The sequence below is a fragment of the Nicotiana sylvestris genome, chromosome 5 (genome assembly GCF_000393655.2).
Source record: "Nicotiana sylvestris chromosome 5, ASM39365v2, whole genome shotgun sequence".
NCBI classification, from domain to species: Eukaryota; Viridiplantae; Streptophyta; class Magnoliopsida; order Solanales; family Solanaceae; genus Nicotiana; species Nicotiana sylvestris.
In genome coordinates, this window is record NC_091061.1 from 122,604,334 (window position 1) to 122,617,596 (window position 13,263).

A 13,263-nucleotide genomic window follows, 5' to 3' on the forward strand; every position below is an offset into this window, starting at 1 on the left:
GACTTTGTTCACTCCAATATCATTTGTCGCTTTGGTATCCCAAAGACCATTATCACTGACAATGCAACCAATCTAAATAGTCATTTGATGAAGGAGGTATGCGAACAATTTAAAATCATGCATCGCCATTCTACCCCTTACCGGCCAAAAGCCAATGGAGCAGTTGAAGCGGCAAACAAGAACATCAAGAAGATTCTTAGGAAGATGATCCAAGGTTCCAGGCAATGGCATGAAAAGTTGCCTTTTGCTCTTTTGGGATACCGTACGACTGTTTGCACATCTGTTGGCGCAACTCCGTATCTGCTTGTATACGAAACTGAAGCTGTAATACCCGCTGAAGTCGAAATTCCCTCTCTCCGAATTATTGTGGAATCAGAGATTTAAGACACTGAGTGGGTCAAGACCCGATTAGAACAACTGATGTTGATCGATGAAAAACGGCTAGCAGCAGTGTGTTTCGTCCAGTTATACCAACAAAGAATGGTACGCGCTTACAATAAGAAAGTGCGCCCAAGGCATTTTGAGGTAGGCCAGCTGATTTTGAAACGCATCCTTCCGCACCAGGTAGAAGCTAAAGGAAAGTTCGCCCCGAACTGGAAAGGACCCTAAATCATCAAGAAAGTGTTACCAAAAGGGGCCTTGCACTTGGTAGATGAAGAAGGACGGGTACCAGACATGACTATTAACGCAGATGTAGTCAAAAGATATTATGTCTAATATATACCCATTGTAGAATTTTCACGCATTGATTTTCTCAGATTGAAGTGGCGAAGGCTATCATTTGCTCGCTATTCCAAATAGGTGTCACCCTTTTTATTAATCCTTTTGAGTCGTATTTGTCTTCCTTGTTTCTCACTTCTTGGAACTTGTGTACTTGTAAAAAAAAAACAACAAATCTTTGAGTCATTGAACTACGTTCGACCTGATTCCGAAAGGATACGTAGGCAGCCTTACCCTGGGTTCGGTCCCATCAGAACAAAAAATCCATTTTCCCAATACTCCAAAACTGGGGCAGAAGTTTGTTTTATTTCACGGTTTTTTCTGTAAAAATGATTCCAAAAGTTGTAATTCAGTTCAAGGTTCATTTCGCCTTTTTATCTTTCAAGAACTTCTGATCGATGTTTTTTAAGAATGATTGAAGTCCCCATGCCAAAGGCATTGGATAACCTCCCTCATACAGTATCTTAGTAAAAAAAAGGAAATGAGAGAGTCTTATCAGTGAAAAACCGTACGGGCACTATAAGGCGATAGTGAGCAGAGAAATAAGAGAGTCTTATTGGTGAAAACCCAGATGGGCATCATAAGGTGACAGTTAGTAGAGAAATGAGAGAGGTTAGTTAGCGAAAACCTGCAATGGGCGCTACTAGCCGAATAAGGGTCTTTGATTCTCCGGCATGAGCACAACCAAGATAAATTCAAGATGAACATTTGCGGCGGATTTTGAGAATTAGACAGCTCAGATAGATCAGGCATCCAGTCCAAAATGAATGTCATGATTCATTAAAGTCGGCGCATACCTCCAGATAAGTCTCCCTATTCCTTTTTCCGAAAGGGACACCTTTAGTTTAAGCACAGTTCTTTTTCGCTTCCAATTATTATTCTGTTTTTACCCATAGTTTTTCTTTGAGTCCCCTTCGGTTTAATCCTGCATCAAAATCGAAGCAAAGAAAGGACTGCAAAACTGGCTACAGCTTCCCCGTGATGTCGAGCACAATTTGGGGCATATATGGCATTGACGAAGGCACGAATCCATCTCTGATCTCATTCGATAAGACAAAAAAAGTGTCTAAAAAAAAGAGCTGAAAAGGTCGCCTAAGCAAGACCTGCTTTATGAGAAAAGTTAATGAGCACTACGGACACAAACTGATACTGGGGTAAGACAACTAAGTTTGATTTTAGAAAAATGCATTGCCTTAGAGACAAGGGTAGCGGTACCATGGACATCTGGGTATGAAACAGTTGGGGGCAATATTGTGAAGCCAAGGTCTCTAGAAAATGATACAGAGCGGCATAACATCTCGGTACCACGCTGACAGAATCGGTTCTTCGACAGCAGTGGTCGTGAATCAAGCTACTCAGGTCATCTAGGCCACAAACCAACCACCACTTTAAAAACTCACAAGTTTTTCTTTGTTTAAAGCAGGAACAAAGTAGTGCAGAATGTCAGTCCTAAGTAAACGAATGTCACCAAACGTAAGATCCTTAAAATCTCCATTTTTCTTTTATTTTCAGCATGCATCACTATTATTCACACCTCCTATTTCTGAAGCTTAACTCAGGTAGAACCGTTTCGCCTAGGGGATCCAGCTCATAGTTTCCGGGTAGAAGTACTCTTCACTCAGGGTGTTTTCTGAAGCTTAACTCAGGTAGAACCGTTTCGCCTAGGGGGATCCAGCTCATAGTTTATGGGTAGAAGTACTCTTCACTCAGGGTGTTTTACGTAGCTTAACCCAGGTAGAACCATTTCTCCTATGGGGATTCAGCTCATAGTTTCCGGGTAGAAGTACTCTTCACTCAGGGTGTTTTTTGAAGCTTAACTCAGGTAGAACCGTTTCGCCTAGGGGGATTCAGCTCATAGTTTCCGGGTAGAAGTACTCTTCGCTCAGGGTGTTTTACGTAGCTTAACCCGGGTAGAACCGTTTCGCCTAGGGGGATCTAGCTCATAGTTTCCGGGTAGAAGTACTCTTCGCTCAGGGTATTTTACGTAGCTTAACCCAGGTAGAACCGTTTCGCCTAGGGGGATCTAGTTTGTAGTTCCGGGTAGAAGTAATCTTCGCTCAGGTTGTTTAAATACAGTTTAACTCAGATCGAACCGTTTCGCCTAGAGGGATTCAACACTTTATCGATAATACATGGTACTAACACCCGATTCTATTTCCTTTTAGTAAGAGAGGGTACCAGCCTATGATTATATTTCCTTTCAGTTGCACAAGATCCCTGGTTAAACTATCCTTCGTTACCAAATTTTATCTCTTTTAGCTAGTTTATACTACTGTTTCTATCTGCCTTTTCAATAAATTAGATAATTTACAGATTTCTCTAATAACTCATAGTATTTTCCTAGTGCCAGCCTGGGGCAGAAAAATTTTGTTCGTTTTTGTTTGTCTTTAATGGCTTTGCAGGCTCTGCCGTATAGCACAAATGACGATTAAAGCTTGCAGTTTCAGTTTCTCATCAGAAGAAAGAAATCCTTCGATCACAAGATAGTCGGAGTTTAACTTTGATAATGTGTCAGCAGCCCAGCTTCTCAAGATTCATCTTCTCAAATTCTGATCCAGAAAGCAAGCCATCGAGATTGAGTCATAATCTTTTCTTCAAAAGAATTAAGATCCAATCTAAGGTCAACACAAGCGAGCAGGTCAAGAATCAAGATTTGACTCTAGAAGATACGTGGATAGGAATTTTTGTACTCTTAGTTTGCAGACAAATGTAGTGCTATTCTCTTTTTCTTTTGATGTAAGAAGTAGTAACGGTAAGAGTAACAACAACAGCAGCAACAACAACAGTCTTAACTCCAGTGTCTGGTAGTCCCACCTACCAAATTTTCCCAGAACTATACTGACATGATTCCTTTATAGCCAAGGATATATAGGCAACCTCAGAAGCAAGGTTCAGTCACCACCTTTTTCAAAATGCTTCTACTAGAGTGAATGTGAGCAAAAAATTATCCATGGCATTTATTTGTCTTTGCACGAAAACTCTTCATGTTCTCAAGCAAAGAGGGGCAGCTGTAAATGCCTAATTTTTGCCTTATATATATATATAATATGTATGTGTGTGTGTGTGTTTGTTCTTATTTGTGTATGTATAAGTTTTAAGAGTTGAGTAATGGTTTGATAAATGGGGTAGGGTTTGGGCTACTGTAATTTAATTAAAATTGTGCCAAAATTGGCCAAAAATTTGAGCCCAAAGAGCCCAAACCCCGTCCAAAAGGGGGCTGCCAAGAAGAGCTTAAAACGACGTAGTTTTGTCTTGAAACTACGTCGTTTTGGTTAAGTGACAAGATTCAATCTCATCCACCCATCTTGATTTAATCCAACGGTCCTAGTTTGATCTTCATCCTAGGTATTTAAAGCCTAAAATCCCCAAAATTTTTCCCCATTTTCCCACTATTTCCTGTCTCTTCTTTCCCTCTCATCACTCTCTCTTCTCTCTCCCCCCAAGCCGCTGCCCCATCGCCGCCGGCCGGAAATCGCCGCCGCCGACGAACCACCTCCAAATTCACACCATTTAATCTCCACAACTTTCTCTTTCCATATCTCCAAATCAAATCCTTCAAAAATCCCTCAAACTCCTTGAATCTTAGATCTAGGAAACTTTTTCGTCACATTTTTGCCCAAATTATTGAAGCTCCAACCACTACCACCCCACAATACCTACATCAATGGATAGAGCTCCTCAAGACCTAGCTATTGATGCCAATTTCACCTTGAAAATCCGGCGACCAAAATCCGGCCAAATTCCGGCGACCTCCCCGAACACCCTCTTTTGGCATACCACCATTTTTTCGGCCACTTGAATTGTAAAATGGTAAAATCCTATTCTTTTTCATGGCTGATTTTTTATTTTTATTTTTATTTTTCAGATTTTATTTTTTATTATTAATTATTTTAGCATTAGTTTTTGAAGTTTTGGAATGTTAAATTTTCTGTTTTTGCACTTGTTGAAGTAGTAAAATAGCTTTGTGTTGATTAAAGTGAGGTAGTGAGGAAATGCTTGAGAGTATATGGTAAAATCGTAATCCTGCCCAGTTATTAATTTTTTGATTTTTTTTAGTTAAAGTTAGTTTCTATCTTGTTTCTTCATTTAATCCATTTTTGATTATGTTTGTCTAGTTGGTTTTATTAAATCGCTCCAGCGATAGCGTGCGTTTCGTTTGGCTTTAATAGTTAATTTTTGTTTGCTTACGATTGGTTCATAACACATGTGTGAAGTTTAATTACATGTTTTAATACTTGGTTTAGTTTGAATCAACAGAGTGATATTGATGTTGTTAAAATTTAAAGTTTATGTTATTTTATCACAAAATAGGGTGCTAGTAGCCTACTTTTACTAGTTAGGGTGGCTGAAATGATATTTTTTTTTCTTTGTTTCTGACATAGTAGATTTCCTTTGACCTTTGGACAGATTTTGAACAGTGTTTAGCACACAATGTCAGTTTTTGTCGGACAGACATTTGGTGAACCAAAATCTGTCCAAATTTGCCTATTTAAGGGCTGCCCTTTCCTCACTTTGGGGGGACTCCATCACACTTCCAGGGGGCATTTTTTATAATTGCTTTGTCACAAAAACAAAAAAAAAAATTCAGTAGTTGAACACATGAAAAGTAAGCTGAAATGGTGAGCTTTGGGAGTGAATCTTAGAGTGCAAACTTTTTAAAAAGTATAAGTCCTCTTTAGAGTTCGTTTCTGGGTTCCCTCTCTAAGTTTTCGGGTTGTTTTAACACGGATTTGCTACTGGTTTGCTGCTGTTTTTATGCTGCTTTAGTTGCTGAACTACTGTTTATTCTTTTGTTACCAGGTAATCCTTTAAGACTCATAATGTACGTATTTTCAGCAATGGGAACAACTTAAACATGCTGCACCATTTAAATGTGTTTGATGTGATGAATAATTTGACAACAAAAGAGCTTGTATGTTATTGTTATGTATCAAGCATGTGATAATGTGAATATAGTCCTTCATAATACTTGAATATTGAGTTGTAAGTTTTTGAATGTGATATGTAAGTCGTTTATGGATGTTTAAGCATGTTTTCAAGCTATTATATCCGAGTAACAATGATAAGTATGCCATGAATGACTTTAGGTGTATAATACATGGCATGAATTCGTTTTAGTTGCTGAAATTTCACTGCCAACATATGCTTCTAGGAATGCTATGATAATATCTTTGTGAATCTGGCCATTTTGCCGGATTTGCAAAAATGGCTATTTTTGTAAAGTGAGCATTTATACAATTGTGACTATGTAGTTAATGGTCATGAACTCAAACTAAGTAAAGAGCTAAGATTGTATCAACTTTGAGCCTTATTGAATCAAAGATAAAAGTTGATCCATTTACCTTTAAACAACAAAATTACCCCTTTTCTTCTATATAGCATTGGGCCAATTGAAATTCATTTCTTGGCCCATTTTAATAATAAATTCCAGTAGCCCAAAAGCTCCATACAAGCTGACCCATTTTTTTTAACAAGAAGTTGGCTCATTTCTTTTAAAAAAGATAAAGTTGGTCCAACATTCATTTGCATAATTTTTCCCAACTATAAAGCTCGAAAAAATAATAATAATATCAGATTTTTCTACTATTTTAATTAACTAGTTTCCCTTTAATTAATTTAAACGTTAGGCAAATAGTAGGTGCGCTTTAACTTCACGGACTCACTTGTGTAGCGTGACACTTAACTTTTAATAAGTTAATTCATCAATTTCATGTCATATTCAATAGTTTTAATTAATTTATAAATCTTTTGTCATAATCACGGATTCGCTTGCGTAGCGTGGTAGTGACATTTAATAAATTTTCTAAAAAAAGAGGGTTAATGTTTCCTCCAACACAATTGCAGCAATTTTTCAAAAGTAAATAACGTGCTAACAATCGTCTGTCATGACTGCGGATTCGCTTGCGTAGCGCCGTTATGACTAAATAATAAATTTCGTCGATCACGCATTCGCTTGCGTAGTGTGGTTATGACATCTTATTATTCAAAAATATTCTTTAATTTTTTCTAATAATCAAGAGATAAAAGAGGATAGGTAAAATATGAAAATAATATAAATCACAGTTTGTCCAAAATTAATTCAAGCCAAGTTTAAGTCAATAAAGCGACCGTGCTAGAACCACGGGACTCGGGGAATGCCTTATACCTTCTCCCCGGTCAACAGAATTCCTTACCCGAACTTTGTTTTCACGGACCGATTAAAATAGAGTCAAACCTTCCTTTGACTAGGGATCCAAATAAATGGTGACTTGGAACACCGAAAAAATTAATTCTAAGTGACGACTCTGAACAATAAAATAATCCCTATTCAAATTTTGTCACTTTAATTGGAAAAACTCTTTGGCCCATACACGTATTATTATTATTATTATTTTGAGGGGTAGAAAAGGAGTGTGACAATTATTATCTACGCCACAATACAATATGTATGCCTTTGTCATTTTCAAGGTTTACGCATAATAACAAGTTTAAGCTTGGATTAAATAATAACTTAGTAACAAACTCATCTATAAGTAATATTGGATGCTCTCCAAATGCGACAAAATTAATTGCGGTTCTTTGTAACAACTAATTTCTTTGGTGATGAGGAATATAATTAGTGTAGGAATTCCAAGATAGCGTAATAGCCAACCAATACCGGAAGGGACACCAGCATGCCAAAGATTACTCTGAAATTCAATAAATAAAAAAATCAAAATTGATTATAATATTGTAAATAATAAAATTAATGACCTTTTTATGTTGGAGAAAATAACCAATAATTCCCATTTTATAAATAAGTGATACTCCATTAAATATCAGCTACCTATTAGCCTTATTAATTAACAGTTAGGTCGAAAACAAAATAAAATAATTATCAATTAGTTAATAAGTTAGTTATGTCTAACAATCTTTTATTTTAAGGTGATGAAGTTGTTTGCTTACGCAGTGCTAAGAACTTCTGCATGTAAACCATATTCTTTGGCAAATATGAAGGATGTAATGGATTGGGGCAGTGCTGCCTGCATAAGGGAAAATAATTAACAAATTATTAAATATCTAGATGGAAAAAAAACAATTACATTGAACGTTTTCACTATAATAGATAATAGATAGAAAAAGTACCATGAATATTTGTTTATAAAAGACTTGAAATCAAACAAGATTTACAATATTCGACTGAATACATATATTATCGAGCAAGAAAGAGAGAAAATTCTATTAAGATGAAATAAATTAAAGCCAATACAAATTCACAAACCTCCCAAAACCTTAATTGATAATCGACCTCCGCTAACAATACAGATATCGAAAATAACAAAAACTTTTTTGACTTGAGATCGTGCATATTGGATACCAAAAATGGAATCTTTACACAAATAGGCACCATTTACGATTTCTTTTTTCTAGTTGGTATACATAAATTATACACTAATTATTTATAATTATCCATATATTAAACTTGAGTTACATATATTACATATTCATGGATTATTTTTAATTTGTAGTTTGGTGGACCACTGTTTAAGTTAATACTTCTTTTGAAAAAATATTAAATTCCTAAAAAGTTGAACCTACCCCCACCCCAAGAAAAAACCAGGAGTGCAATATAATAAATACATAAACAAATGGAAAACAGTAAAAGTTTGTCAAAAGAATATATATATATATATATACACACACTCCAATAAACGGTATATATACCTGAATTATGGCAACACGTAAGACATCCCCATGCAAACCGATAAGAATAGAAGCAATAGCCATAGATGCTGGTCCAGCTACGAACCTCAACACCATTCCAAACACTGCCAGACTTGCACCACATGCTATCACTTTCTCTTGTAATGCCATAAACATCCCTGCACTCATTTAAACAAACCATATTTCAACTAAATGTTTGATTTTATATTATGGTATATATTGTAATTAGAGTTTATTCGCCATCATATTTCTTTCTAAACTGCTATGATTTTTGTTTTTCTTAAGTTGAGGGTCTATCAGAAACAGTCTCTCTACCTGCACAAGATAGGGGTAAGATCTGCATATATACTATCCTTTTCAGATCTCATTTATAGAATTACACAAGATATGTTAATATTGTTGTAATTAGAGTTTATTTTTCTATATACTGTAATGTAAGAAACAATCTACATAATCAAATATCTTATAAGATATAAGTACAGGTAAATTTTTACAATAAATATTACTGTAATTAATTGGTAACACTAAATCCCTGTAAGAATTAATAAAATGTTATGAATGCACAAATTAAATATTCCCTTACCCATGCTAAACATGGCAGTGCCTGTGCCAGCCCTTGACATTATCAGAATAGAGCCTTCCATGATGCTTGGCATTTGAAAGTGCCACCTAATTAATCAAAATCAACCAAATTAAGATATTAAAAAAGCCAATTCTCAAACTATATGAGCAAAACGAAAATCTTGACTTGGCTCAATGTTATTTAGCTTTATATATATATATATATATATATATATATATATATATCATTTATCTAACTGATTGCCTTTTCATCTAATTTTACAAAAGGTAATTACAGATAAATCTATATAATAATTATTTATCAATATCTGATAAAATTGATAGAATTTAACCTGTATATATTGACTATGTAAAGAATTATTATACTATTAGTGTACTTAAACTTGTTATAGCAGGTACGCTATATTACCTTTTAGGTTATTGATTTCATTTTTTTCTTACGAATGATTACTTATGGTTATCTTCGAGTAACCTAATGGTATACAAGTTTTTTTTTAATACTATTAGGGGTCGTTTGGTAGGGTGTATAAGAATAATGCTAAATAAGGTGTATAATAATGCAGGGGTTAGTAATGCATGGGTTAGTAATGCAAGCATTAGTTATATAGAGATTATTTCTTATGCATTGTTTGGTGTAATGTATTAAAAATTAAAATGCATTGCATAATTTTTCAGAAATTTAATTGTTTACAAAAATGCCCTCCATATTCTTTAACTTAAAGGACTTTAAGGATAATTTTGTCTTTAACCATGCTAATGCATGCATTAATAGCCTTTGTATAGCTAATGCCATGGTTTTCTATGCATTAACTATACATAGGATAATACCAAATAAAGTGTATAACTAATGCTTGTATTAGTTATACATAGGTTGAAAAAGTGTACCAAACAAAACATTACTAATACACAAAGCTAATGTATGCATTATTTTCTCTTTCACACCCTACCAAACGACCTCCTAGTGTATTGAATTTAAGTTCAAAATGGCATATTAGTTAAAAAGGTACTGTACAAACCTGTTCGATATAAGTGCCCAAGTCAGGCCAAAGATACAAGCATATGAATTAGGATTGGTGGCAAGTTTCAACCACACTGTCTTTGTCAAACACCAAAATGAAGGCCTTGTGATGCTTGCCACCACCTTTCTATTATTCATGACTTCCAAATCTTTCCCATTAATCTCCTCATCAGGTACATTATTATTTGTGTCTCCAACAGCAGAATCTAAGCTAAAATCACTCCTTGTTCTCCTCACCTCCAACACAAACAATAGAACAGTTAGCCACACAATTGCTTGTGTAACCGATGACTGTACAACCAAATGTACAGCTTCCTCACCATACATGGCTTTCATAAGAGGTACTCCTACCACGAGCGAATTAGTAAGCGCGGACAAAGAAAAACTCGTTATGGACCAACGATAACTCCCTTTCCTACTACATTTTGCCCAAAACGTTAGCACCGCGACTATGATCGCCTTTGAGATGGCATCAGCTCCAAGGAACTTGTAATTCATATCGAAAGGATCAACGTGGGCTGTGAATTCGAAGGTGAAGAGTGGGAGAGTGAAATAACAAACGAGTTGATTGATGGCAGCGCATTGATCCGTTGTGAAAATTCGCCACCATTTTACTGAGGCATAGCCTAAAATTAGGGCAACATAAAGTGGTGCCATTGCTACCACAACTTTGTAAACATCTTCCCACTCTATCATTTTCAAATAATCAAGAAAATAGATATTTAGAAGAGTATCTAGGTCTAATTTTTTGGATGAATGAAATTAAGTGTTAGGCAGGGTATTTATATGCACAGAACAAAGGAATACGTTGATTGATTGATCATGCATAATTTTGCAGCTTGAGAAGTGTATAGGATTCTCTGAATACCCTAAAAGGTGACATGTTTTTTTTTCTAATTGTTTTTTTATGGTGATTGAATGAAAGGTCGTGTAGTTTTCACCATGCATTGTGTAACTTTTTGTCTTTGCGTTAGCGATCTAAAGAATAAGGAATATAATGCGATCCAGCAGTTAATTCCATCCACCTTTAATTTTCAAATTGGGTTTTGGTGTTTTGTCTATATGCTGTGTGTGCGCGCACTTTTTTTTTTTAAAACCTTTTATGTAGACTTATTTTTTCCGTGTAACATATAGGTCACTATTTCGAGTTGTAGTATAGTTGCATTAGGGCCCCTTGGGGTGCGGCCCATTTTCAAACTCTACGTGAACACGGATTACTTTGTGCATCGAATTGCCCTTTTATTTTCTCAATTCAAATTGCATAAACATCTAATAAGGAGTAATAGATAAGTTAATTTTTCCATGGAAGAAATCATAAAAGACTTATATAGCCTGTTTGACCAGGCTTCTCCAAAGCCAAATGTTTTATTTTTATTTTTAAAGTATATTTTTTTTAAAGTCGAAGTGTTTGACCAAGCTTTAGAAGGAAAAAAATGTGTTTTGAGTAGAAGCAAAAACAGTTTTGGAAAAGCAGAAAAAAATATATTCGATCTCTCCAAAAATACTTTTTTGAAAAGCATTTTTGAGAAGAAAAAAAAATACGTAGAAACACTTTTAAAAATTGGTCAAACAGTAATTGCTGCTCAAAAATGCTTTTCAAATTAATTAGCCAAACACAATCTGCTTCTTACCAAAAGTACTAAGGTTATTATTAGACAGAGATTAATCCAATAAGCTCCAAATCTGGGCTAGCAACTCGGAGCAACCTTTTAGTTATACCCTCTTATCTCTTAATTTCACAGTGTTTACATTTGTAATTAGTAGTAGTATTTAGGGTATTCCAATTAAGAATACAAATGAAGTGCAGAGTGTAAATTTGCTCTTTGGTGAAACATCAACCAATGGAATAATTTGGTGATATCATATTTGAGCCTGTTGGATGAATGAGGTCTTGAAATTGCTTCGCTAAGAGCCTGTTGTTTGATTCTTCAAATGGTTGGCCAAGTAATGGTACACGTAACATATTCAATATGAACGGAATATAGGAATGACTTAGCTTGTTGACAATCAACTCATACTCCAAGTTTCAAGCTTACTATTTGACATAGGCATAAAACAAGATGGAGAAAAAGTAATTAAAAAATTGATTACATATGAAACGCTTAGTTGAGGAGGGAACTATTCTCATGGAAAGATAATACGTGGAGTTTTCTTTCATTGTTACTACCGCTCCCTTATATTTGGGGATCTTGACATCAACCTATTTTAGGTGAGAGACACCTCTTGATTGTTCAGTGTAAAAAGTGGAGTTACTTGATTTTAGAAATCACAGTTTATTCCGTTATTTATGACACGGAAGATATAATATCAACAATTTCTTTTCCTTAGACTAACGTATGTTCTTCCGCAGTATGGCCATTATTTTATAAGCTTAACTTATATGTATTAATAGTGTAAAAATTTATTATATTATATTTCGCAGTACGGCTATTTAACAAATTATTATAGTCCAATTACTAATTGTAATGATAATTAGTAGTATCTGATTAGTACCTTTACATTCTATGGTTGCAAAGGTTTAGTTTTTACCGGACACTACTCTTCTCTTGCTCCTTCTGTTAGGATAGAAATAATCAGGTGTCATGCATAAGCTAGCAAAATAAACTTTCAGCGACGATAAATCAGACAACAAAAAAGAAATATACCAAAAAAGACACAAATATTTAACGTGGTTTGGTCAATTGACCACGTTCACTGCGGAGATGAACAATCCACTATATAAAAGAGAGTACAAAAAATTAAGGTCTTTCTCTCTCTAGAATGGAAGCTTCTCTCAGCTAAGGCTGAATGGTGAGGAAGTCACGGACTGGAGGGCGAGGACAAAGAGGAATATCAAATCAATAGGGGAATATTGCTAGAAAGGTGTTCCCTAATCGGAAGATGCGAAGAAAACTAGAAGTTTGAGTGTGATACAATGCGTAATACCACTTGAATTGAAGCAAACACCAATGGCAGGGTCGTCACTAATAGTGACTCCGATGGCGAACAATCATTTGACAACCTCAGTGGGAACAAGTAACCAAATACATGCACAAAGTTCTGGGAAGAATTCCTGGGCGGACCAGGTTGAAGATGAAGAAAAATCCAAAAATGAACCAGGTAATGCTAAAACCATATATCCTAAATCGTGGAGCACTGCTGTGGGAAAATCGATTATACGTGAGGGCTTTGATTTGGAAGGAGAAGGAGAAACCTCCACAAATGTCAAAATTACTTTGGCAAATGTGCAGGAGGAAATTGAGAACTGGCAGTCTGCGGTA

At 35.3% G+C, this 13,263-nt stretch overlaps 1 protein-coding gene across 1 annotated transcript; it reads right to left on the reverse strand.

Moving 5' to 3' along the window:
- Positions 1–7,223: 7,223 nt before the first annotated feature.
- On the reverse strand, positions 7,224–10,699 carry LOC104239249 (auxin efflux carrier component 5-like). Its single transcript, XM_009793832.2, has 5 exons — positions 10,002–10,699; positions 8,987–9,072; positions 8,404–8,561; positions 7,645–7,721; positions 7,224–7,388 (listed from the first exon to the last, which is right to left on the reverse strand). Exons 1-5 carry the CDS (start codon positions 10,697–10,699, stop codon positions 7,316–7,318), a joined length of 1,092 nt encoding a protein of 363 aa, XP_009792134.1. The 3' UTR covers positions 7,224–7,315.
- Positions 10,700–13,263: the final 2,564 nt, after the last annotated feature.

Coding starts and splice junctions, on each gene's coding strand:
- LOC104239249 (XM_009793832.2), bottom strand. CDS start 10,699: ATGATAGAGTGGGAAGATGTTTACAAAGTTGTGGTAGCAATGGCACCA. Junction 8,562..8,986: donor CACTGCCATGTTTAGCATGG/GTAAGGGAATAT, acceptor AAATGAGTGCAG/GGATGTTTATGGCATTACAA. Junction 7,389..7,644: donor GCAGAAGTTCTTAGCACTGC/GTAAGCAAACAA, acceptor ATTGAATTTCAG/AGTAATCTTTGGCATGCTGG.